This window comes from Pan troglodytes, chromosome 20, assembly GCF_028858775.2.
Source record: "Pan troglodytes isolate AG18354 chromosome 20, NHGRI_mPanTro3-v2.0_pri, whole genome shotgun sequence".
Classification (NCBI taxonomy): Eukaryota; Metazoa; Chordata; class Mammalia; order Primates; family Hominidae; genus Pan; species Pan troglodytes.
In genome coordinates this window covers 59540747-59568592 of record NC_072418.2, presented here as the reverse complement: position 1 = coordinate 59568592, position 27846 = coordinate 59540747, and the positions used below count along the sequence as shown (strand labels likewise).

General features: G+C 45.9%; 1 protein-coding gene across 4 annotated transcripts; it reads right to left on the bottom strand.

Moving 5' to 3' along the window:
• ZNF71 (zinc finger protein 71) lies at positions 1 to 27846 on the bottom strand. Of its 4 annotated transcripts, none has more exons than XM_016936937.4 (4): positions 27640 to 27830; positions 21817 to 21901; positions 9484 to 9610; positions 1 to 2164 (listed from the first exon to the last, which is right to left on the bottom strand). In XM_016936937.4, the coding sequence occupies exons 2-4, from the start codon at positions 21847 to 21849 to the stop codon at positions 675 to 677; spliced, it is 1650 nt and encodes a 549-aa protein (XP_016792426.2). In that variant the 5' UTR covers positions 21850 to 21901; positions 27640 to 27830; the 3' UTR covers positions 1 to 674. The 4 variants fall into 4 exon arrangements, with proteins under 4 accessions (XP_016792426.2, XP_016792430.2, XP_063658366.1 ...); XM_016936941.3 differs by having other exon boundaries at positions 27749 to 27828; XM_063802296.1 differs by lacking the exon at positions 9484 to 9610 and having other exon boundaries at positions 27749 to 27846.

Below are 27846 nucleotides of genomic sequence, written 5' to 3'. Positions count from 1 at the left end.
TCCCTTAATTAAAAGTTTTATTTTTAAAAAACGTAACAGACCACTCTAAGAAACTTTGGCATTCAAAGCAGTAGTTACTGTTATTTGCTAACTCTGAAAAAAAAATTTTTCCCCTCACAAACAACCGGCAAACTCCTGCCACTTCCTAGCTTGGTGGCTGCCAGCGCGCACTGCAGGGAAACGGTGGGTGGAGGGATAGGAAGGCCCTCACGCTCCCAACCCACCGAGAAAACGCAGATGGTGACAAGCTGCATCTGGACTCCAGGATGTATCTGACAAAGAGGGAGATGTCTCCTCCCTCCCCTCCACCAGCTCCACTTTCCCGCTGAAGAAACAGAGATGTGGAGGCAGGCGTGACCTGTCCCAGCTCGTAGGACAGTTACTCAAGAGGGCTAGTCTGGAACCCTGATGTCTGTTACCAGCGGCCATGGCTCAGCTACAGTGAACCTTGAAGTGTCCCCAGATACGTCAGACATCGAGGGGCTTGCTTTCTGAGGCTCAGTAAGGAGGGGGCATGTGTGATCAGCCAGCCCCTCCACAACCCCACATTCCTGAGCTCCCCTGACCCCGAGTCCCCACCCCAGGGGAGAACTTCTCACAGCACTGCCGACAAAGCGCGCAGCCATCTGGCGTCCGTCTTGGGCACCGCCAGTGAGAGCCCTGCACAGAGGCGCTCAGGTGTGAATCCGCAGGTGGCGCGTCAGGTTCGTGTTGCGGCTGAAGGTCTTCCCGCACTCGCCGCATCGGTAGGGCTTCTCGCCCGTGTGGATCCGCTGGTGCACAGTGAGGGAGGAGTTCTTGATGAAGGACTTCCCGCACTGGCCGCACCTGTACGGCTTCTCGCCGGTGTGGATCCGCTGGTGCTCGATGAGGTAGGCGCTCTGGCTGAAGGCCTTGCCGCACTCGCCGCACACGTAGGGCTTCTCCCCGGTGTGCACGATCTGGTGCACGATGAGGGACGAGCGCCCCGTGAAGTGCTTCTTGCAGATGTAGCACTCGTAGGGCTTCTCGCCGGTGTGGATGCGCTGGTGCTGCGTGAGCGAGGAGTTCTTGCTGAAGGCCTTGCCGCACTCGCTGCACTCGAACGGCTTCACGCCGATGTGGAAGCGCTGGTGCTGGATGAGGTAGGAGCTCTGGCTGAAGGCCTTGCCGCACTCGCCGCACACGTAGGGCTTCTCGCCGGTGTGGTTCCTCTGGTGCAGGGTGAGCGAGGAGCTCTTGTTGAAGGCCTTGCCGCACTCCTTGCAGGCGTACGGCTTCTCCCCGGTGTGCGTGCGCTGGTGCTCGGTCAGGTGCATGTTCTGGCTGAAGGCTCGCCCGCACTCGGGGCACACGTACGGCTTCTCCCCGGTGTGCGTGCGCTGGTGCACGATGAGGTGCATGTTCTGGCTGAAGGCCTTGCCGCAGTCCCCGCACGCGTAGGGCTTCTCCCCCGTGTGGATGCGCTCGTGCTGGGTGAGAGAGGAGGTCTTCCGGAAGGCCTTGCCACACACGTCGCACACATACGGCTTCTCGCCCGTGTGCGTGCGCTGGTGCACAGTGAGGTTCATGCGCTGGCTGAAGGCCTTGCCGCAGTCCCCGCAGGCATAGGGCTTCTCGCCCGTGTGCACCCGCTGGTGGATGGTGAGGGACGAGCGCTCGATGAAGTGCTTCCCACAGGTGTCACACTCAAACGGCTTTTCTCCCGTGTGGATCCTTTGGTGCTTTATCAGGGACGAGCTTCGGCTAAAGGCCTTGCCACACTCGCTGCAGTCGTAGGTTTTCTTCTCCTCGCAGGGCATGGGGGGCTTACTGAGGTCTGAAGTGCTGGAGAAGTTCTTGCCACGCCTTATGGGTGGACAGGCCCCCTTTTCTGTGGGGTCGTCCAGCCGTGGTGGGACCAGGACACAGCTTTGGTTGGCAAATGCCTTCAGTTCATGACATGCGGGTACTGAGCCCCCTAAGAGTTTGTTCCCCTGGGGAATTCCCAATGGCTCCCACTCTGCACCTGCATCTCCCCGCGGCCTCTCTGGCCAGCTGCCTGGTTCCCACACTCCTTCTGAGCCAGGACCCCTGGCACCATTCCTCGTGGGTCCCCCCGTGGCCACCCCAACAACGGAGAGCTTGTCTTCCGAAATGTCATTCTTTGGATCCAACTCTTTCATTTCAGGTCTAGTCTCCCAGTCTGAAAAAAACAAAAACAGAAGATGCAAATACATGTAGTTAAAGATGCTGGGAGTGAGGAAGCTCCACAGCAGGAAGGAGCAAATGAAACCGACCCTAATGAGGCCCAAGGCACAGAGCGAGTTAGCAAAGAAGAATCTTGGATCAGAGAGGGAGGGAGGAGGGAGGCATGGAACTGAGGCCAATGTGGTTTATGAAGCAGAGTCAACACAGGAGGTGAACAGGGAGAGCAAATGTCCCTTCAGAAGAGGGATGACAGGCACTCCTGGAGAGAAACTGCAGTAGTGAGCTGGGCTTGCAGGGAGCAAAGGGCAGGCTCCGTAAACCTGAGTAGGAATGATTGCAGCCGGCTACTGACTTGCAGGGCCTCCTCACTTCATCCTGCAGATCCACAACCAGTCGTGCTCCTCAAGCAACAGTTTTTATCAGAAATAATAAGATGGCCAGGCACAGTGGCTCATGCCTGTAATCCCAACACTTTGGGAGGCTGAGGCAAGGATTGCTTGAGACCAGCCTGGGCAACATAGTGAGACCCTCCACCCCCGCCTCTACTAAATTTTTTTTTAAAAATTAGCCAGGCATGGTGGCACATGCCTATTGTCCCAGCTACTTGAGAGGCTGAGGTGGGAGGATCACTTGAGCCCAGGAATTCGAGGTTGCAGTGAGCTATGATCACGTCACTGCACTCCAGCATGGGTGACAGGGTGAGACCCTGTCTCTTAAAAAATAAATAAATAAATAAATAAATATTGAAAAAAGAAGAAAAAGAATAAAGAAATAATAAATAGCTAGCATTTATATGGCATGTGTTGGTTATTCTCTACTCCTTCGACCCACTTTCTATTCTCCACCCTTCTCTGACCTGCCCTGTGCTCAGGATGCTGACTTTGCCCACTGGCTTCCTGTGTGTTTGGCCAAAGGCAGGAAACTGGAAGTGAAATGAGAGAAAAATCGGGCATTTCTCCTGCCCCTTTGCCACTTCTCTGGTGTGGCTGCCCCCGGGTTGCTGGCTGCAAGATCCCCTCCCCTGGCTGGGGCTCCGGCTCCCGCTAGCTCATCACGCACCTGCCCTGGCTGGCCCCAGCCCTCCCGCACCCCGGCCCTCTCATCAGCCTCAGCACTAAGTGTTCATACACACAGGACCGCTCGCTTGAGCCCACAATAATCACATGACTTGGGGTCTCACAATTGCTTCTGTTGCTCCGTCACACGCTGCCTAGTTCTTGGGTGGCAGGCATTCCGTGGAGCTTGGGTTCAGACCCTCTTCTCTGCTCATCCACCCTCCCTGGCTAAATACCTCTGTGCCCACAGCTTCAATCACCTTCCACGTGTATCCTGTTCATTTCTAAACCTCGATTTCTAGCCTAGGTGGAGTCTAGACTCTGCATCAGGGGACTCATTCCCAGCATTTAAAAGTTGCTGTCCATGTGGCTGCTAGCTCATAAAAAACATGAAGATATGGCCACGTGGAGCCTCATTCTTATGGGCAACAAGACATTGCACGGGGCAGCAGCTGTCCCCCTCCTCCACATAAATGATCCACCTGGTAGTTCCTGAGGCCACCTGAGTTTGAGACCACTCTCCTGAATCACACTGGACCTTCAAAGCCACACGAAGTGAGTCTGGATCTAAACGTTATCCACAGGCTGATGCTGCTCAAACATACACCTTCAGCCCAGACCTGCTTTCTGGGCTATGTCCAAACTGTTCAAAAAAGCCCAGCATCTCAACTGGATAGCCCAAGCCTAACACATCCAATACGAAACTTGGGATTTCAGACTTTCCCCATGAAAAACATTTTTTAAAAAAGCAAAGCCCATCAAAGAGACTTAGTAAAATAAATCAGACATGAAAGGATGGATGCCATGTGATTCCACTCATCTGCGGTACCTGGAGGTCGGATTCCCAGAGACAGACGGTAGAACAGAGGATGCCGGGGGCTGAGGAGTGGGTGGGAGTTGGTGTTTAATGGGGATAGGGTTTCATTTGCGGGAGATGAAAAGAGCTGTGGGGATGGATGGCGGTGATGGCTGCACAACAACATCAATGTCCTTAAGGCCACTGAACTGTACTCCTAAAAGTGGTTAAAATGGTACATTTTATGTTCTCTATATATTTTTCACAGTTTTAAATATAAAATTTTAAAAATTGTTTTAGAGAGACTTAGCAGACACCCTGACTTGCCCTTTCCCTCCCACTGTCCTGACTGCTGGCAAGCATCGCTGTGCGCAAACAGCCTGAATCAGACCAAATCTCCCAGTCCCCACTGACAAAAAGCCAGCTGGCCACCACGGGTCCTTGCCTGAAATGCGACAGCAGCTCCTCTCTGTCCTCCCCACCCCATTCTCACCCCTGCAATGCGTCCTCCACTCCTCCGGGAGTGCGGTCTTCTGAGGAGTCAGATCAACCCTCCCGTGACCTCCCTACGGTACTGAGAATGATGCCAGGACCTCCAGCAGCCTCAGGGACCTCAGCACCCAGCAGGCCTGCCTGAATCGTCCCCTGCCCACCCTCCCTCCCAGTTTCTCATCACCATGCTCTCCCTCTTGTCCGTGTGTTCTTCCTGCCTCAGGGCCTCTGCACCCACTGTCCTGTGGACCTGCCGTGGACGTCCTTATCCTTCAGGCCTGTTTCCCCACAACCCCACGGGAGCCTTCCCAATCCACCCTACGTAAGGAAGGAAGGTCCTCCTGCCCACTTCTTTATGAACACTCAGTGACCTGTGGCAATTTTTCTCTGCCTGTCCCTTGATCTGATTATTATCGGCCCCCAGCAGGAGTCAGCTCCACTAGAGGCAAGGGCCTTGCTCACCCCCCAGCTCCCCACACAGCCTGCACACAGAAGGTACCAGATAAGCGAGTATGGAGCACTGGCAACACGCCTGGCACAGTGCTGAACAATTTGCACGGATCTCTGGAGACCCTCACAATCATACTTGAGTTACATACAGTAGTAGATAGTTATGACCATCCTCATTTTGCTGATGAGGAAACGGAGATACAAGAATGGAGTCAGAGATGTACTCGAGGGCACAATACACCTGAGGCACAGCAGGATTCAAGCCTTGGCAGTGTGGCCCCTGAGCTGTGGCTCCTGAGGAGTGGCTATATTACCATGCATCACTTTTCCCATCTCAGAGGAAAAGAACTGAGAAATACTTCATGCAGGAGAATGATTGTGGTTTAGAGACCCTAGTCAGGGTGTGGCACAATGTCCAGATGCTGGCACAGATGGTAGTGTGGGGTGTAGACTCGGTGGAGAGAAGACTGTCTCCAGGGGTGATGGTGAATTTTGTTTGGGGCCGATGGAGTCTGAGATGCTCTGGAATATGAGCTGGCAGCGATCAGAGAGGACCAGGAGTCTTGGTTGTGAATATAGCTGGAAGTCTCCTGGAGTGAACATGACCTGGAGAAATCAGGAGAGCTGGGGGCAGAATACCAGCAGAGGGACAGCGGGGAGGAAGCCACCTCCCTTTCTCAGGCTAAAACCCTGCAGTAGAGATCATCTGCAAACAGCAAACACTCAGCGCTTAACCACGACAGCTGTGATAACACAGTTCCACACCACCCAGATTAAAACTACCCGATCACACCTTTTCTCTAGTCAGGTCAGCAAAAGAGCAGGAAGTCTGACGGCATGGCCACTGTCATGGGAGACATCCAAAGCTTCTGCAGAGGGCACTTTCGCCAAAAGCCGTTAATGTGCAAAACGCTATTCATTCCTTTTGATACAAATGTAGGTGCATTCTTTTTTCACATTGCTAAATCTCTTGTCCTTCACAGTTTTTCAGTTTTCTGTCTTTCTTTGCTTGTTTCTGATTAGAAAGTAATTCACACTTGTTTTTAAAACATCAAACACCAAAACAGTAATGGAGAAAATGGAAGTCTCTGTAATCTCAGCATATTGGGAGGCTGAATCAGGCAGATCACTTGGTCAGGAGTTTGAGACCAGCCTGGCCAACATGGTGAAACCCTATGTCTACTAAAAATACAAGAATTAGCTGGGTGTGGTGGCAGGCACCTGTAATCCTAGCTACTTAGGAGGCTGAGGCAGGAGAATCACTTTAACCAGGGAGGCGGAGGTTGCAGTGAGCTCTGATCATGCCACTGCACTCCAGCTTGGGCAACAGAGCAAGATTGTCTCAAAAAAAACAAAAACAAAAGAAAATGGAAGTCTCCTGTAATCTTACTCACCAGAGTTAACAGTTTGGTTTATATTTTAGACTCCCCTCCAACGCCTGTACATGCACACACACATTTTTCCCCCAAATGGGGCTTTTGTCCAAGACAGAGTATAAAGGATAAGATTCCCTTGAGCCTAAAACAAAATATATAAAACAATGGTTGTGAAGACATTGAATATCAGGCAATGAAGGGCAAAATCCCTGAGAGAAGAAAATCAAACAAGGTGGGTCCTACAACTGCCCCAGCTAACTGCCTGGGAAGTTTCCAGGCTCTGACAAAGGAAAGGTAAATTGAGGTACAGTCTGGCCAACTCCCCAAGTTGAGGAGACAGAGCTGAGAGACCAAGGCAGATAGAGTTCCCAGGACAGATGAGAGAGGAATGAGCTGCACAGTGTTCTGAAGACCTGCAAGGAACTCCCTCCAGTATTTAGCAGACTATTGGTCAAAACGTGCATGTCAGGAAACTACCCAACACAGGAAAAAAACATCTGAAAGGATTTGAAAACAGTGACCGGAGCTGACACAGGGCTGGGAACAGTGCCTTTTCCTACCAATCAGACTGTAAAACCTTGTCATTCATGGGGCTTTGGGCAGAAAACCCCGAATGATCTTGAGGAGAATGTCATTCTAGACTGGGCACAAGTCATAAAAGCAAGATCTGAAAGGATGACATTGCTTGGTATTGGTGCAAAGGCACACAAACAGATGGACAGAACAGGATTCAGAATTGGACCCACACTTGTATGGACAAGTGATTTTTGATAAAAATGCAAAGGCGATTGGAGAAAGTGGTCTTTTCAACAAATGGTGTTGGACAACTGGACATACATTTGTCCCCCCAACATACCCCAATAAACTTGAATTAATACATCATATTAAGAATTCAACTCTAAATGGATCAAAGAACAAAATGTAAAACCTAAAACTATATAACTTACAGAAGAAAACCTCTGAGGCCTTGGGATAGGCCAAGATTTCTTACAAATGACACCAAAACCAAAAAATTGATAAACTGGACTTCATTGAATTAAAAACTTCTGCTCTTCAACAAATTGCACTGGGGCACCTGGATATTCACATGCAAAGGAATGATGTTGAGCCCCGTTCTTACATCACTCACAAAAATTAATTCAAAATGGATCAAAGACCTCAGTGAAGAGCTAAACCACTAAAACCTTAGAATAAAACACAGGAATAAATCTTCGTGGCTTTGAGTTAGATTGTTTAGATATACCACCAAAAATACAGGCAAGGAGAACAACAAAAAATAGATACATCGCACTACATCAAAATTAAAAACTTTAGAGTCAGAAATGATGCCATCAAGAAAGTGAAAACACAATCCACAGAATGGGAGGTAATATTTGCACGGCATATATCTAAAAAAAATCTTGTATCAAGAATACATAGTGGTCTGGCTCTGTGACGCAATGGATAGCGCATTGGACTTCTAGATAGTTAAAGAATACATAGTGAACTTTCAAAATTCAATAATAACCCGACAGAAAAAAAAAAAACAGGAAAAACACTTGAACAGATACTTTACCAAAGAGAATATACAAACATCAAATAAGCGCAGGAAAAGATTATCAGTATCAAATGAAAAGCGCAGTGATGAGACCACACACCTACAAGTGTCAGTATCAAATGAAAAGCACAGTGATGAGACCACACACCTACAAGGGAGGCTAAATTTAAAAGATAAAGCAATTAGAATGAAGCTTGTGTGCTGCTGGTGGAAATGTGAAATAGTACAATCACTTTGGAAAACAGGTTGGCAGTTTCTTAAACAAGTTAAATATACATGTAGCACATGATCCAGACTTTCCACTCAACAGAAGGAAAAGCAAATGTCTACACAAAGAACTGTTCACAAATGTTCACAGCAGCTTTATTTGTAATAGCCCAGAACTGGAAATGACCCAAATGTTGATCACCAGGCGAATGGCTAAACAAATAGTGGCATACTCATAGAGTGGAATAATACACAGAGATAAAAATAAATGAACTATGAGACATGCAATGACATGGGTGAATCTCAAAATAATGGCAAGTCAAACCAAAAAAAGCCAGACCAAAAAAAAAAGGGTACATACTGTATGATTCCATGTATATAAAACTGGAGAGCATGTAAACTCAACCACAGTGACATAAAGCAGACCAGGGGATCCCTGGGGATGGGGGTTGAGGAAGGGGAGAGAGGGGTAATAAAGGAAGATGAGGAAACTCTTGGGGATGATGGATATGTCCTTTATCTTGATCATGGTGATGGTTTCCTGGGTATGCACTATGTCAAAATGCATCAAACTCTTCACTTTATATATGCGTGGTTAATTACAGGTCAATAATACCTCCAGAAAAGCTGTTAAAGAAATAGGACCACAATCTGATTCCAAAAGTGAGTGTTTTCACCTAACAGTATGTTGTGGGACATCTTTTCATGTCAGTGCCTACAAACAGTCCTCAGCTTTGAAGAGCTGCCTGGTTTCCAACATATCGATAGGCCTTGATACGTTCAGTCAGTCTTAGACAGCTGGGCATTTAGGTCGTTTTCCTTGATTCTTCTTCCCATGGAAAACTTTGCATACTTACGTGAGAATTTCTAAAGGACAGATCTCTAAAAATGGAATCCTTCACTATTTGACTGATAAGGCCAAGCTATCCTCCAAAAGAGCTGTCCCAACTTTATACTCCTAAAATGACAGTCCTTTCCTCTACAGCCGCATAATATGGGCTATTATTCTTTTTTGATCTTTGTGCACTTCATGGGCAAAAACTGCTAGTACCTCAATTTGTGTGTCTCCAGTAGTAAGGTTTAAAAAACTTTTATAAAGTGTAAGTTTGTGTATTTCTAAATCTATGAATCACCAGCTCATAAGTTTGGTCCATTCTATCATTCGCTTAGTCTTTTTCTTATTCCCAGGAGCTGCTTACATAATTATGACCCTTTGAATGTAAAACACGTGAGAAATATTATTTCCCATACCATCATGATCAACTTTATTTTTAGCTTCAAGTAGAGCAAATTTTAAAACTTTCCATGTAGTCAGATCTGTTGATCTTTTTTTTTTTTAATTTATTTGTGGTCCTGAAGTTATGGGCCAATGACGAGTAACTCAACGAAGCTGCCCCTTACCCAGTGAGACCAGGTTCCTGTAGTTCTCCAGCATGACATCCCTGTACAGGTCCTTCTGGGCAGGCTCCAGCTGCTGCCACTCCTCCTGGGTGAAGTCCACAGTCACATCCCTGAACGTCACTGATTCCTGTAAGAGGAAACCCACATCCGCTCATCGCAGGGCCCTCCTTACAGAGGCGTGGAGGAATGGCCAGAAAAGCCAAGAGGATTTAGGGGAGGCAGATGGGATGTAGCGGAAGTGATTTCAATAAGATGCAGAGTTCTAAAGGGATCACTCACAGTTTTCTCTGTGTCTAGTTATATTGGGTTGGCACTCTGACAGAGAAATAAATCCCATATGAAACATTCTGGAACAGAAGGTCACAGATCTGAGAACCAGATGGAAAGGAACTGAAGGCAAAGTGAGTCTAACCCAGTGAATCAACAAATGCATTAGGAGCACAGCAGAGGCAGAGCCCCAGATGGAATCCAGGGGCACAGCTAACTTTTCTGAGCCCCTACTAAGCACCAGGCAGCAAGCCCAGTGCTGGGATACAGACACAAAAGGTTCAAGAACTAGTTCCTCATGGCAGAGGCAGACAAAGACACGTAATTTGGTAAACGCAATCAATCATGAAGGTATGAACAAAGGTCTTCAGGTGCCTGAGTAATGCCAGCTGTGGGGGGTGCCCAGGAAGACTCTGAGTAGTCTGTGAAGAGAACTGGTGGTTGGGTCTTTAGTGGGAGATTCTGGGTAGGGAAGAGAGCTTGGATCAAGACCCGAAGGTGAAAAGGCAGATGAGACTGCTGGGGATGGAGAGAAGTCCACGTGGAAGGAGCAGCACTTTGTGGTAGATGTCACAAGCTTTGTGGTAGATGTCACAAGCCTGTGGACTGAAAGAACCTGGCGGAGCAGGGTGGATGGTGATGATGAGGTAGGCAACACCAGTCATATATGCAGCAGCTGCTATGTGCCAGGTACTACTCTAAGTGGTTGGTATGGGTTGAATTATGAGCCCCTCCAATTCATATGCTGATGTCCCAACCTTCAAGGTCTCAAGAACATGACCTTATTTGGAAACAGGGCTGCTGCAGATGTAATTAGTTAAAATGAGGTCATCCTGGAGTGGGGGTAGGGGGCCCTAATCCAACAGGACTGGTGTCCTTATAGAAAAGGGAAATTTGTTTTTCAATTTTTTAAATCTCAATAGCTTTAGGGGTACAGGTAATTTTTGGTTACAGGGATGAAATGTACAGTGGTAAAGTCTGGGATTTTAGTGCACCCATCACCTGAATAGTGTACATTATACCCAATATGTAGTTTTTCATCCCTCACCCCCCCGCCACCTTGCCCACTTCTGAGTTTCCAAAGTCTATTATACCACTCAGTATGCCTCTGTATATCCATCGCTTAGCTCCCACTCATAAGTGAGAACACACAGCATTTGGTTTTCCATTCCTGAGTTACTTAACTTACGATAATGGCCTCTAGTTCCATCTAAGTTGCTGTAAAAGACATTATTTCATTATTTTTTATGGCTGAGTAGTATTCCATGGTATGTGTGTGTATGTATGTGTGTATGTGTATAAATGTGATATACATATATATTATATGTGTGTGTATCACATTTTCTTTATCTATGGGTTGATGGGCACGTTCCTTATTCATTGGTTGATGGGCACTTAGATTGACTGCATATCTTTGCAATTGTGAATCGTGCCGCAATAAACATACACGTGCAGGTGTCTTTTTGATATAATTACTTATTTTCCTTTGGGTTGACACCAAGTAGTGAGACTGCTGGATCAAATGGGAGATCTACTTTTAGTTCTTTGAGAAACCTCAATACTGTTTTCCAAAGAAGTTGTACTAATTTATATTCCCAGCAGCAGTGTATAAGCATTCCCTTTTCACCACATCCACGCCAATCTATTGTTTTTTGACTTTTTAATAATGGCCATCCTGGCTGGGGTAAGGTGATGCTGTGGTTTTAATTTGCATTTCAGAAAGGAAAAACGTGGACAGAGACAGACATGTACACAGGGACAAGGCTGTGTGAAGAATGGAGTTATGCTGCCACAAGCCAGGGAACTTGCCAGCAAGTGGGAGACAGGCCTGGAACAGAGCCTTCCCTTGAGCCTTCAGAGGGAGCGTGGTCCTGTGGATACTTTGATCAGGGACTTCCAGCCTCCAGAACTGTGACAGAATAAATGTCCTTTGTTTAAGCTGCACAGTCTGTGGTACTTATTTACAGCAGCCTTGAGAAATAGATACCATGCTGGCACATATTGATTCAGTCATTATTAACTTAAAACAGACCTACGAGTCAGGTGCTAACATTATAATATAGTATGCCTGTTTAAAAGTGATTAAGTGATTGTCTTTCATCCCCAAAAGCCCCCCTTCCACACTCTGCACAGAGAACTGCGGGCTTTGACTCTGCGATCCCGTGATGTTTCTGCCTTAGCAGCTACTCCCTGTGAAGCTCTGTCAATAGAGGGCACTGGAGGGAGGCTGGAAGGTAGAGATAAAAGAAACCAAGGCACAGACAGGGTAGGTTCCTGGACCAAAGCACACAGCTACTGCGTGGGACAGCCAGGCTTTGAACCTCATGGGCTGTCTCCAGAGCCCGAGTCCTCATCCTTGCAGGCTGCTGCCTCTCACGAACCACCCAGAGTGGCAGGTAATGAAAACTTGTGGTGCCCATACATGTAGTCCTGACTCTGACCTCTGACCCCCACCCTGTCCCCACACCTGCTCCGCCCCTTGTGCTCTGCTCCAGCCCTGCCAGCCTGCCTTCTCTCCTCGAATATCCCCCAGGGCACTTGCACTAGCTGTTTCCTCTGCCCAAAATGCTCTTCCTTCAGGTCTGGCCTAAGCTGGCTCCTTCTTATTCATTCTTTGGAAGGTCTGAGCAGGAGAGGGACAGAATCTAATTTAGAATTTTACAGGTGCACTCTGTATTTGCACACCCATGTTCCTAACAGCACTATTCACAATAGACAAAAGGTGGAAGCAACAAGTGTACACTAACAGACAAAAAGAAGAAGAAAATGTGGTCTCTATATACAATGAAACCTCATTCAGACTTAATAAGGAAAGAAATTCTGACACATGCTACAACATGGGTGAACCTTGAGGACATTCTGCTCCATGAAATATGCCAGTCACAAAAGGACAAATACTGCAACAACATTCCTCTCTAAAGGAAATACTCTCTCCAACTCAAATACTGAAACATTCCTCTCTGACACTCCTGATAGGAGAACAGACTGGGACAATGTCTATGGAGTGGCATTTAGCAAAATCTATCAAAACTAATATTCAAATTCTTTTGAACACTTTAGACTAATTCAGATATATTAACACACATGCAAAAACATAGATGTGTAAGGATATTTATTACAGTATCAGATGAAGAAGTAAAAAGACTGAACACATCCCAAATGGCCATCAGTAAGGGTTTGGATAAATCAGGTCAGTGAATCCACCACAGTGGAATACACACAACCATAACAAAAAAAAGGGGGCAGCCCCTTAGCTGCAGGTGCAGAATGATCTCCCGAATATACTGTTACATGAAAAAACAGATCAATGCCCAGAACAGTGTGTCTAGTTTGTTAACATTTCCATAAGAGGAAATAATAAAGGGAAATTTACACATATGTGCTTATACAGGCGCAGACCTCTTTATGGAAGTGAATGCAAGAAACTGGTAAGAATGCACAGCTGGTGGGGATGTAAAATGGTTCAGCTGCTTTGGAAGACAGTCTGGCATTTCCTCAAGTGAATAAACACAGAGTTACCTTATGACCTAGCACTTTCATTCTTGGTAGATATCTAAGAAAAATGAAAACAGAGTGCCACACAAAAACTATACACTGATGCTCATAGCAATGCTATTCGCAATAGTCCCAAAGTGGAAACGACTCAAATGTCCATCTCCTGATGAATGGATAAATAATGTGGTTCGTCCACACGACAGCTCTGACACACGCTGCAACATGAAGGAACCTGGAAAACATGACACCAAGTGAAAGATGCCGGACACAGAAGACCATATCGTATGCCTCATTTATACACAATGTCTGGAATAGGCAAAATCCATATCGTATGCCTCATTTATGTACAATGTCCGGAACAGGCAAAATCCATACCGTATGCCTCATTTATGTACAATGTCCGGAATAGGCAAAATCCATATCGGATGCCTCATTTATATGCAACGTCCGGGACAGGCAAAATCCATATCGTATGCCTCATTTATGTACAATGTCCGGGACAGGCAAAATCCATATCATATGCCTCATTTATGGACAATGTCCGGAATAGGCAAAATCTGTATCGTATGCCTCATTTATACACAATGTCCGGGACAGGCAAAATCCATATCGTATGCCTCATTTATATACAATGTCCGGAATAGGCAAAATAGAATGAAGGTAGATATGTGGTTGCCTAGGGGTGAGGGTGGGTTGGAGAGAAATGGGGAGTGACTGCCAATGGGTATGGGGTTTCTTTTTGGAGTGGTAAAAATTTTCTAAAATATTGTGGTGATGGTTGCATAACTGTAAATAAACTAAAAAGCACTGGATATTAATGTGTCTACTTTATATGGATGGATTTTACGATACGTGAATTATATCTCAATAAAGCTCTTAACCAAAATAGAATCTGGTAAGAGCAGGTGATGCCAGTAGTTTCAGGATGGGGAGGGGAAGTGGGAGAATTCATTTTCCCAGTTTACTAATTTTCAAATAGGTGCGTTTTACCTATTGTTTCTTCAATTAAAAGGTTAATATTACACATTTTATGTCTTTAAAATGTTCAGACATTTTACTTCTGGAAATCTATCCCAACAAGATAATCCAAAAATTGGGCAAAGCTTCATGCACAAAGATGTCCACTCCATTTTATTTATATGGGCAAGCCTTTGGACAACCATAACATCCATGGCATGGGATTCATTAAATAATAGCCTACCCTCATGGCCAATTATATAGCTATTTTCATTACAAAATTATGCAGAGCTTTTCCATGTAGAGTTGCTTCTGGGTTTCCAGAATTCTAAATAACCATTTTATCTCAACCACATGAAAACAATACACAGGAAAAAGACGGAAGGAAATGTTTCAAAATGTGAACAGCAGCTGTATCAGAGGAGTGACACTGTGAATATTTTCATGTTTTATGTGTATGTGTGTGTGTGTGTGTGTTGGCAGCCTCCAAGACAGCCCCGAATGATCCCCAATTCCTGGTATCCACAGCCTTATGTAGCCCCTTCACTGTGCCAGGGTGATTCTGTGTGATCAACAACATACAGCAGAGGTTAGTGTGGTGTCACTTCCAAGGAAAGGTTATATGCACACTCACTATTCACAATCGCCAAAAGGTGGAAGCAACCCAAGTGTACGTAAGCACATGAGTGGATAAGCAAAATGCAGTCTGTGCATACAATGGAATATTATTCCGCCTTTAAAAAAAAAATTCTGACACATGCTACAAGGGTGAACCTTGGGGACATTATGCTCAGCGAAATAAGCCAGACACAGAAGTAAAACTACTGCACGATTCCATGATTTAAATGAAGTATCAAGTCAAATTTATAGAGACTTGTGGAATGGTGGCTGCCAGGGGCGGAGGGGAGGGGGATGGAAAGTGTTTGTTTAATGGCTGCAGAGTTTCAGTTTTACAAGATCAAAGAGTTCTGGAGATGGATGGTGGTGGCGCTGCACATTAGGAATGCATTTAATGCCACTCAACTGTACACTTAAAAACGGTTAAGATGGCAAATTTTATGTTATGTGTATTTTAGCACAATAAGAAATTTAGGGGGGAAAAAAAGACAAAAAGGTTATAAAGATCACAGTTTTGGTCCTGGGCACACTCCCTCTTTTTCCCTTGGATTACTCACTTTGGAGGAAGCCAGCTGCCCTGTAGAGTCCTTTGGAGAGGCCCATCTGACCAGCAGCTGAAGCCTCCCACCAATGTCAGTAAGGAGTTAAGGCATCCCACCACCAACCACTGTGTGAGCCTCTCAGAAGGGATTCTCCAGCCTGGGAAGCCCTGAGAAGACTGAAGATCTTGAGCCACAGCCATGCCACTGCCCCACTCCTGACCCTCAGAAACTGTGTAAAATAGTAAATAGTTGTTGCTTTAAGCAACTGAGTTTGGGGGTAACTTGTTACACAGCCACAAGTAATACAGGGGGGTGAGTGTTTTTGTTTGTTTGTTTGTGTTTTGAAAGACAGTGCAGTGTCTTAAGGGCATGTCTGAGAAGTACAAAGACCTGTTATCAAACCCTGGCTTGGCCATTTTCTAGCTATGTGAATGTATGAAAGTGAACATCTTCAATTACCTAACCTCTGCAGGCTTCAGTTTCCTCCTCTGTTAAAAGGGGATAACAGCATCTACTTCATGGGGGGTTGTGAAGTTGTGTCTGCCTGAGCCACCACAGAATCCTCAGGTCCTAGAACAGCGCCTGGCACTTAGTAGGTACTCAATAAATGTTTGTACAGCAAATGACTGAATCCTTAAATTTCTTACATGGTACCTTGAACAGGCCCAAGAAAGCAATCGTATGTGATAGGAAGACACATAAAAAGCTACCTGCTTTGAGTATTTGCCCAAAATGAGCATACAACTCTCATACTCTCAATTATCATACTCTCAGGGCTGTGAATCAGAAATGCCCAGTCCTGCTGCCCAAGCAAGGAAAATGCAGGTACCTTTCCAAGAACCATCAATGAACATATTTAGAATATATCAGAATACGTATTAGATACCATTGATCTAGAATTCCTGTTTAGGGGTTAAAAATTCAACCATGCTTTTCTGGTAGCCCAGAAAATTGTAAATTAAAACACCAGTTAAATTTCTGATCCAGTTATATTTTGCTGGATCAAATTACCCATTTTCACTGTCTCTTTCAATATAAGTCAGCTTTGGTAGACAATATAAGTGGGTAGACTTGTTGAAAATGGCCTCAAATCCTTCACTAGTGGAGTCTAGTTCCCCTATCCTTGAATGTGGGCTGGCCTTAGGGACCTGCTTGACCAATAGAATCTGGCAGAGGTAATGTTCTGGGACTCTCAGGCTAGATCACAGAAGACTTCCAGCTCCTGCCTCAGCCTCCTGGAACACTTGCTCTGGGAGAAGCCAGTCATCACAACAGGTGTCTCATTATGTCTCATTACTCACATGCCATGCTGTGAGGAAGCCCAAGCAGCCACAAGGAAAATCCATGTGGAAAAAAAAAGATGCCCACTAAGGCCTCAGCAGTGCCATCCATACCACAGCAAGAGACAGACATGTGAGCAAAGAAGCCAGCAGACTACTCTAGCCCAGCTGCCATCCAACAGCCACCACACAAGGGATGCCAGGCACGAACTGCCCAGCTGAGCCCATCAACCCCAAAATAGTAATAAATTGTAGTTTTTGAGCCATTAAGTTCTGAGATGGTTACTACCCAGCAAAATATAACTGGATTGGAAATTTAACTGATTAACTTATAATTTTCCGGGCTACCAGAAAAGTATGGTTGAATTTTTACCCCCTAAACAGGAATTCTAGATCAATGGTATCTAATACATATTCTGACATATTCTAAATATGTTCATTGATGGTTCCTGGAAACACACAGAGTGATACTTCACCCTTTCGTGTATTCATTTGACCTATATTTATTAAGTGCCTGCCATGCACCAGGCACTGGGCATACAACTGTGAATAAGACAGACATGGTATTGGCACCAGGTTTCTTCCATACTAATTCATTAGCAAATAATGATAAAAATAACTAATGTTCATTAAGCACATACTACATGCCAGGTATTGTTCTAAGCCCACTGCACACATCATCTCACTTAATCTTCAAAAGAACCCTACTATGTAGGCACTTTTATCAGCTCATCTCTTTTACAAAAGGGGAGACTGAGGCACAAGAGGTCACACAGATGGGAGTGGCAGCATTTTAAACCCAGTCAGCTCAACTCTCAGCCCCAACATTAGATGGCCTCATCCACGTATAATACCAATCTAGCTGGCATCACAGCCAAGGAGCAGTTTAGTTTGGATCAGACCCTGAGATGGATGGCACGTCTTTTGCCTATAAAGAAGACAGTTGGATAAATATCACAGAGTGTCCCAGCTGGCGCTTCTCTTCCAGACAGATCACAAGCGATCCTGAAGCCACTTCCAGAAATGGTGCTTGACAGTCGACCTCCTCCCTAGTGTGATGAAGGCCTGCACGTCTCACATTATTGCTGGCTGATCACATCATCCATGCATGACTCTGCCACATGAAGATCTTGAGCCACGGCCACAGATTAAATTTCTGATCCAGTTATATTTTGCTGGGTAGCAGCCATCTCAGAACTTAATGGCTCAAAAACAACAATTTATTACTATTTTGGGGTTGATGGGCTCAGCTGGGCAGTTCGTGCCTGGCATCTCTTGTGTGGTGGCAGTTGGATGGCAGCTGGGCTAGAGTAGTCTGCTAGCTTCTTTGTTTACAAGTCTGTCTCTTGAGCTGGTATGGATGGCATAACTGAGGCCTTGGTGGGCATCTCTTTTTCTCCACATTGCTTTTCCTTGTGGCTGCTTGGGCTTCCTCACAGCATGGCATGTGAGTAATGAGAGACCTATTGTGTCCTACAGAGGGACCTGCTGTTCTGAACTGATTCAGTGGTACAACCCCCAAGGCACAAGGAACGAACGGGAGCTCTGAGCACACAGCGCATATGAGATGTACCTGGGCCTGAAGCCAGCTGTACACATTTCTATTTTGCTCCTATGGGGGTTTCAAAATTGTTTTTAATTGTTACTCACATGAAAAACACATCCACAATTTACCAAGAAAATGAATTTCTAGTTTCTCTTTAAACACCAGAATATCTGGCCACTCTAGGCTGGAGCTGAGTGGTGGCTGGCCCTTTGATGGGGCAAGAAAGCTCCAATTTGCTACAGGCCCCACCTGCCCACTTATTTATGTAAGACACTCAGAATGGTAATGCATAGCATACAGCAGGCACTCAATAACTGCCAGCTATTGTTACTGACACTCAGAGCTCACTGGCTCTCTCCAGCATACTGAGTCTCCCCACCACCAACTGAATCCCAAGGGGAGGCCTCACCCCCGCTGGCTAGTCCCTCTGTGGTCCTAGGATGCCCTTCGGGGCTTGGGCTCAAGATAGCCTCCTCTGCCTGAGGGGTCACCTTTGATAGAAAGCAGTTGGGCTGGTGGTTCAGAGTGTGGGCTCAGGAACCACGCTCTGCAACGGAATCCTGGCTCTGCCCCTCATGAGCTGTTTCCTTGGACAACTGTCTTTCTCTTTCTGAGCCTCATATGAGAGGCAGGCTTCCTGATAACAATGTCCCCCTCCACAGGGTTGTGAGGTTAAATGTGTACAAATATGGTCCAAGCACGGTGCCTCGTGTGATGGAGGAAGCTCTCAGTAAATGTCAACTCTTGCTATTATTTAATGTTGATATTTAATATATATCTTATGTACAACTATAGATCCTTATATGATATTATTTGACCTTTTGGCCCAATGTATCTTTCAGCCAGCCCAGCTAATAATTCCTCCTTTTCTAAAAATTTAAACTACTTGATTGAGGCGTGACTGATATATAAAAAGTTGTACATATTTAATAATGTACATAACTTGATGAGTTTGCAGATGCATATACACCCGTGAAACCATCACCACCATCAAGGCCATAAACGGATCCATTACCTCCAAAAGTTCCCTCTCACCCCTATATTTATTTATTTTACAAAATTGTAATATAACAATTCCTTCTGGAAGTCTTCCCTAAGTACACCCACCTAATTCACTCAATAACTATTCACTGAGCAGTCTCCAGGCACCAAGCCCAGACTGGCACCAGGGTTGTGCTGAGACACAGAACACAGCCTTCCAGGTCTGGGAGCCCATCGTGTTGGGACAGAAGTGCTAACAAAGGGCCTCTGAGTTCTCTGCACGTACGTGTCCAAGGCCCCTTTTTCTAGTACTCCATCTTTTTCGGTTTCCTGTCTAATGACACAAACCATTTCACCACAGGGAAAACTCTAAAGAGCTGAAACCAGACAGGCTCAATTTTTTTAAAAAATCGAATGTAATTACACTAGTAGTAATTAAAAAAAAAAAAAAAACTTAAACCAAAACTCCCAACCCTGTTGAAATAAAAACAATCAACAAATCTTTCTAAGTAATGTAGGTAAAAGAAGAATTCAAGGAAAGAATCACAGATGAGACAAAAATGAAGGCATCATGGTGCAATCGCTTAGGAAAACAGTCTGGTTGGTGGTTCCTTTACTAGTTCAACAGAGTTAACCAAATGACCCAACATTCCACTTCCAGGTACACACCTAAGAGAACTGAGAACATATGTTCAAAGACTTATACATGAATATTCATAGCAGCATTATTCATAATTCATAATAGCCAAAAAGTGGAAACAACCCAAATGTCCATCAACTGATGAAAGGATAAATAAAATATGTAGAAACACACACTGGAATATTATTCAGTCAAAAAAAGGAATGAAGCTCTATATGTGCTACCACATAGTTGAACCTTGCAAATATTATGCTGAGTGAAACAAGCCAGTCACAAAAGACCACACCATGTATGATTCCATTTATTTGAAATGTCCAGAATAGTCAAATTCGTAGAGACAGAAAGCTGATTACTGGTTGCCAGGGGCCGCGGACTGATGGGGGAAAATGGAAATGAGTGCCAATGGGTACTCGGCTCCTTTTCAGGATGATGAAAATATTCTGAAATGGACTGTGGTGATGGTTAACGCGACTCTATGAATGTACCCAAAATCAGTGAATTGTACACTTTGTGATACGTGATGTGTACCTCAACAAAGGTACCAAAAAAATGAAGACAGAGTAAACCAAAGCTCCCAAATAAGTCTACTGACACATTTATATAGCAAAATCAATTACAGGTAGATTCAAAAGTTCATTGTTAACATTCAAATGACAAATGGTGAAAAGGAAGAAAATATAGCTGCTATGTGACCTGTGGATGGAGAAACCCTTTCACAGCTTAAAGATGAAGAAAGACACCACAGTGGGAGAAACCAACAGATTTGATTTTAAAAATATGAAATGCTTTTATACAGAAAAAATAAAGTAAAATAAACAAAAAGCAAATCTGGGAAGAATATTTGCCACAAATATTTACACACACACATTTCCTTCTGTAAAGTCTTTAAAGCATACTCAGATTCCTGTAGACTGCTAAAGCACAAGACAGATCATTTCCCTGCCCACAGAAATGGCTAGTAAACATTTTCTAAGACTTGAACTTCACTAATAATACAAACAATGCTACTCAGAAATAAATCACGTGGCACCACTTGTCCCCTATCAGGCTCATCATGGTTTATATCATTTGTCATTTATATCCATTTATCATTTATTATCATGGTGCAATATTGCACCAATCTAAATATATCCAACATGCAGAATAAATGCCTGACAACAGCCATATAAATCATCGGAGACCCACTCAGACATGCTGGTGGGAATACATACCACCATAACTGATTAGGAAAGTAATATCAAAATACCTCAAAAACACCCAACCCAATCTTCCTCTTCAAGGAATCACTCCTAAAGAAATCACATAAGACACAAGGAAAGATTTGTGCCCAGTGTCCCTCAAGACACTGTTTATAACCAAAAAAAGAATACTTGGAAACCAATAAAGGTCCAACAACAGAGGAACCATTAAGTAAACCAGGGTATGGCCACTGAACAACACTTTTATGGGATCATTAAGATGGACGTTACAAAGGAGTTTTTAATGATGTGGAGAAATGCTCAGGATGAAATCTCTGATGAAAAAGCAATCTTTAACATTAAAATTGCTTAGCCAGACTCAAACATTCCAGAGTGATTATCTTTTGGGGTAAAATCATGGGTGAATTTGTGGGCCTCATTCCCATAAGCTTTTGTACTTTCATCACACATGTGGGCATTCACAAGGAGCATTTAGTGCGTTTGCCCATTTTAAAGGTCACACATCCAGCATGGTCCTGCGCAAGTTTTCACTCAATGTCACATGTCTAAACCACCACTTCCCACAGGTGCCCACCTGTGTCTCCTAAGAGTCCAGAGAGCTAGTTTGGCCATTCCAAAGCTTCCCTGTCCCCTACAACTGACCCCACAGCCAGGGTCAGCATCATCTGTAAGCACAGCCCTCTTCATCAGGGCAGACACAGCCCCAGAAGATGGGACTGGGGGCCTTGGAGAGGGTTCGAGCAGCAGAGGCTCACCCAAGGCAGGATTCAGCCTTTGGAAAGGAGAGTGACAGGGCAACATGACTCACCAGTGCCTCATCAGTCAGCAGCTGAGCAGCCATCCCTCTGCTGCCCACGGTGAATAGGAAGACAGGCCTGCGGTGGCCAACAGTGCTGTAGGGAGAAGAAAGAGGGAGGCATGCTGAGAGACCAGGCCTAGGCTGGCCTCACAAATGTAGACAGGACAGACACACACCCACTGAGAGACAAGCAGAGACAGACAGATAGACACACATACACATACATCAACAGTGAGTATTTAGAGGGCTTACTGCATGTAGGGAACTTGAATGTATATCACTTGATCTTCCAACCATCCTGGAAGGGAGGTACTACTTCTACCTTCCCATTTCACAGATGAGGAGACTGAGGCCCGAGGAGATTAAACCACTTGCTCAAGATTACAAAGCTGGGACTGGAGTCAGGCAGAGTATGTCTGGGTCCACATGCTTAGCCTCCAGGCTACAATGCCTCACAGATGCACTCCCATGTACACTCCTACAGATACGGTTAACACACATACACTCACACACATTCCCGCAGGCTGCTGAGGGCCACCGGACACCCTGCCTTCTCCCAATGGCCCTGCCCGGATCCCTCCTTGAGTGTGAGTGCTGGACTGAGGCCCCCTGAGATGCCCCAGAACCACCTGTGGCCTCTTTGGGCACTTCCCCCAGACTTCATGGGGTTACCATGAGGTTCAACTAGCAGATATGAGTGTAAGGAACTTCCACCCAGGGGCTCTCAGAGCCAGATTCGCCTAGAGAAATGCATCTTGATTCAATTCTCCTCCAGTTCTCCTGACAAGCTCAGGACAAAGTCTCAAGTGAAGAGATATCTTAACATCCCTGCAACCCATCACTCGCCCCTTGAAACAAAAGAAAAGCAGGAGAATAAGATCCTGTGATTTGCAACAACATGGATAAAACTGGAGGTCATTATGTTAAGTGAAATAAGCCAGGCATAGAAAGACAAACTTTGCAAGTTCTCACTTGTGTGAGCTAAAAATTAAAACAAACTCATGGAGATAGAGACTAGAATGATGAAGAAACCTGAGGCTGGGAAGGGTAGTGGAAGGGTGGGGGGAATGTGGGGATGGCTAATGGGTATTAAAAAAATACAGAGGGTTGCAGTGAGCCAAGATTGCACCACTGCACTCCAGCCTGGCAACAGAGCGAGACTCCATCTCAAAAAAAAAAAAAAAACCCAAAAAAACAAAAAAACACACACACAAAGAATGAATAAGACCTACTATTTGACAGCACAACAGGGTGACTATGATCAATAATAATTTAATGATACATTTAAAAATAACTGGCCGGGCGCGGTGGCTCACGCCTGTAATCCCAGCACTTTGGGAGGCCGAGGCGGGCGGATCACGAGGTCAGGAGATCAAGACCACGGTGAAACCCCGTCTCTACCAAAAATACAAAAAATTAGCCAGGTGTGGTGGCAGGTGCCTGTAATCCCAGCTACTCAGGAGGCTGAGGAAGGAGAATGGCGTGAACCCGGGAGGCGGAGCTTGCAGTGAGCTGAGATGGCAACACTGCACTCCAGCCTGGGTGACAGAGCGAGACTCCGTCCCAAAAAAAAAAAAAAAAAAAAAACACTAAAAATGTCATCAGATTGTTTGTAACACAAAGGATAAATCCTTGAGGTGACAGATACCCCATTTATCCTGATGTGATTATTACACATTGTATGCCTGTATCAAAATATCTCATGTACTCCATAAATATATAAATCCACTATACACCCACAAAAATTAAAAATTAAAATTAAAAAGAAAAGCAGGGTTCAGGCCCCAAACTTAGGGTGACCATAATATCTCATTAGAACTGCCTGGCTTTACTTCAATTTGTTTTAAAGTTTGTTTCCCTTCTTACAGCAAAACTCAGCTTCTTTTACAGCAGTCACACAGAATACCCTTTTAAACTAAGTTGATTTAAATTAAAAACAAAAAAATCAGTGAGCCAAATCAAGTAAATGGCAAAGTAAAAAAATAGGATCCATGACACAGATGAGGACAAATTCTTGGAGTCTGAGACATGCTGGCTCAGTCCTGGCTTCTCCCGTGATGGGGGGCTCACTACCTGTGCCACCAACACCTCTGACTGGAAATGAGTTTTTCTTCTGCTATAAACAGAAACATGCCTCTCTACATCTCCAACCCTTCAGGATCACCCAGAAAAGCCTCAATCCTCTCTAACACAATGCTCTTTTAGCTGGTGCACCAATTCTCAAAGTACCAGAATCACTGGGGATGCTTATTAAAATCTCACTCAGAATATATATTCCTGCCCCCCACCTCAGATCCTCTGAATCAAACTACCTGGGTAGGGCCCCTGAATCGGTATTTCTAAACAAGTTTCCCAGGTGATTCTGACACGTCTTAAAGCGTAAGAACCACTAAGACAAAGAAGAGCCTTTCTTAGGCCAAATGGTCCCAACTTCCACAAGTGAAAAGTAATTTTAATTGTGGGGGGGCATATATATAAGGCAAGTTGGCAGAAGCCTTTGGAACTCAATCGGGAACAATTTTGCCCCGGAGACATTTGTCAACGTCTAGAGACATTTGCCAAACTGTCATAATTTGGCAGGGGGTACTATGGGCGTTTAGTTGGTAGAGCCTGGGGATGCTGCTAAACACTGTACAATGCACGGGACAGGCCCCACAACAAAGAATGATCAGGCCCAAAGGTCAGTAGTGTGGAGGTTGAGAAGCCCTGTTGTAGAACAAAAGGATCACAAAGGTGTGGGCTGGGGGTTCCTACCACTTAATGCCTGTACACAGGCACCACACCTGGCCAACTGTAATCACTCAGTGAAAATGTCCTCTGGGCTAAAACTCTTCAAAACTCTTCGTTGGCTTCCTCCACCATTAGAAATCACTCAAAGTCTTCACTGCTGCCCACACAGCCCTTATGATGTGCCCCTGATGGCCTCTCCCCTTCCATCTCCTCTACTCCCCTCTCCCATGCTTGGCCCCAGGCCCCCTGGCCTTTGCATCTGCTGTTCCCTCTGGAGGGAATGCTCTTCCCATGACTACCCCTGCTTCCTGGTCAGCTCTAACGTCACCTCCTTGGAGAAGTCCTCTACCCCCAATCACCTGACCTCAAGCAGCAACTCTCTCCCCCTCTATTTTCTTGCAGTACAAACCACTATTGACAACTGTCTTTTTTAAAATAGTTGTTTTCAAGTTTGTCATCTGTCTTCCCTCCATGAGAACAGAAGCCCCCAGGGAGCAGGGATGATCACTTTTAGATTGTATTTCCGACATCTAGGACAATGTCTAACACACAGGAGGCACTTAGACATCAAGCTGAATGAACAGATGAGCTAACTTCTAGTGCTGGCCAGGATTCAAAGGAACAGGCCCTCTCACACACTGGTGAGGGAATGTGAGTCGCTCAACATTTTTCTGGAAAGTGAGCTGGCAATACACAAATCCCATAACCCAGCAACCCTGTTCCTGGGAATCTGCCCACACCAATAAAAGCGCCGTGTAAAAGTTACATATAGGAAAAAAAGATATTTATGGCAGCATTGTTTCTAGAGGCAAAAAAAACCCTGAAAACAAAATTAATAAACATTACTAAAGGAATCAAATCAAGGGTAGGGTCTCCATAGTATGAAGTATCAAGTCGCCTCTGCGAAGCAGAGTTAGTTCTGCATCTGTTGACATGTCTGTGGTTTCACTAAGTGAGAAAAGCAAGTTACCCAGTTTTATGCATACCTTTAGCCCCTTTGTGAAAAAAACAAACCAAAACATGTGGATGTGGACACATCTGTACAGCATTTTCCAGCCTGGGGAAGGCTGTGGAATGAGGCTGGGTTGGTGTCTGGAGGGCATGGAGTGGGAATGAGAAGGGGGTAGGGGTTATTAATTATTTTTTCTTTCTCTTCCTTTGAATTGTTTCCCTGGGTGTAGAAACTTCATATTACCATCAACATTTTTGAAACGCAATTTAATTTAAAAAAAACATATTCCTTGCAGATAGTGGTCTCTGACTTTCACCCCTGTCCTATGAGGTCAAGAACACTGGCCCATTTTGCCAGATCACAGCAGTGACCAGAGCCCACTTACCCAGTAGGCACAGAGCATGGGGCCCATGAAACCTTTAGGGGCCCATAGGAAGGTCTTAATTTCTTTTAAAATCATAAGAAAATATCGAATCCAGCCTAGATTACATTTGTCTTCCTATTAATGAAATAACAAAATGTAATTTTTAGTGCTTTAAAAAAACAATGGAGCAAGGGGCCCATGAAGGCAAAGTACCCTTAAAAATCATGCAGCGGCCCTGGAAGTGATTTGCCCAAGAGTATGGCCAGTGGCTGTTGAACCCAGTTTGGCCTTAGATCTGGATTCTTCTTCCTCTGAGCTTTTTGGCATTTCCTTCCTTTCTTCCATTTCCATTGTTTCCAAGCGGGGATTCCCTTGGGGAAAATCCTGCAACCTTGTGTCAGCTGAGCGGAAAGGGAAAAAAGGGATCTCCCATTTGTCTGGTGGTTAATTGTGGGGGCTCTGGAACCTGGATGCCTGAGGTAGCCTTGGGTGAGTACTTAGTCTGAGACTCAGTTTCCCCATCTGTAAGATAAGGATGATGATGGTCTCTACCTCAGAGTTACTGGGACACCTATAAACGGCCAGCACTGGCTGCATACACATTCCCTGAACAAATCAACCTCTCCTTGGTCAGAACAGAGTAGGGCACAGAGACCCTTTGGGAGTCTGATCCCACTTTAAGAAGATCCTGTGGGAGGCAGAAGAAACAGCCTTCCTTTTCCCCTCCTCCACCCGGCCCCTGTCACTCCCAGGCCCCTACGCCTCCAGAGCCTTCTATGGGCAGGAAAAAGCCAGGGAACTGTGGGCGGGCAGACTAGGAGAAGTGTAGGGTGAGAAGGTAGTGGCTCTGCTAGGCTCCCTTGTCCAGGCATATAGTCTTTGGAAGAGGCACACCCAGACGCACCCACCCCTGCAGAGTCACACGCAAACATCAAGAAATACTCTAGACACAGGTGGACACACAGAGATAGGGAAGATCCAGACAGGACTGGCCCCTGGAGAGACGCAGCCCTACACTCGTGCCAAGAGACATGCATGGAAAGAGCAGACATAGTGGACACCCAGAGGGCACCCTCCCACAGAGACACTCATGGACAGAGATCAAGGCTGACACACCCACAACACCAAAGACAAGGACACAGGCAGTCACTCAGAGATATCACCACACATGCATAGGCAGAGACCTGGAGAGACACAGCTCCACAGAGAGACCAAGACTCTGAAGAAGTGGGACACACACACACACACGCTACCACACATGACCCACACGGACACACATGGACACATTCACATTCATTCACAGACCCAGCCTCTGGACGACACGCAGTTTCTCTCTCTGTCTCATACACACACACACACACAAACACACACACACAATCACAATATCCAGAGACACAGCCATACCCTCAGGACGACACAATCTGTCTCACACACACATACAGACCCACACAGACACACACACAGACACATTCACAATACCCACAAAGACACAGCCTCATCCTCAGGATGATATGCACTGCCTGTCTCTCACACAGGCCACCTTCCCCCCAGGATGGCCCTGGTGTTCATGCAACTTTCCTACCTCCAACCCACTCACGCCTCTCCCTCCCTGGCCCCGGCCTCTCCTCAGCCCCTCAGCCTCCAGTCAGCCTCTCCTTAGCCCCTCAGCTTCCCCTCAGCCTCTCCTCGGCCGCTCAGCCTCTCCAGGCGCACCTCGGTCTAGCCTGCACGCCCTCTCCTGCGCCCGCACGCCCTGGACCTGCACCCAGCCCTGCACTCCCCGTACCTGGGCCTGCACGCCGTCTCCCCGAGGCCGCGCCCTCCCCGGGGCCAGGTTCCGGCCCCCGGCCCCCGGCACAGGTAGAGGGTGGGCGGGACCCCGCAGCCACACTCACCGGCTCGCCGCTCTGCCAGGACAATGACCGCGCCCGCTAGGCCCGCCCGACCGCAGTGCGCCTGCGCGGACTGCGCCGGACTACGCTTCCCAGAAACC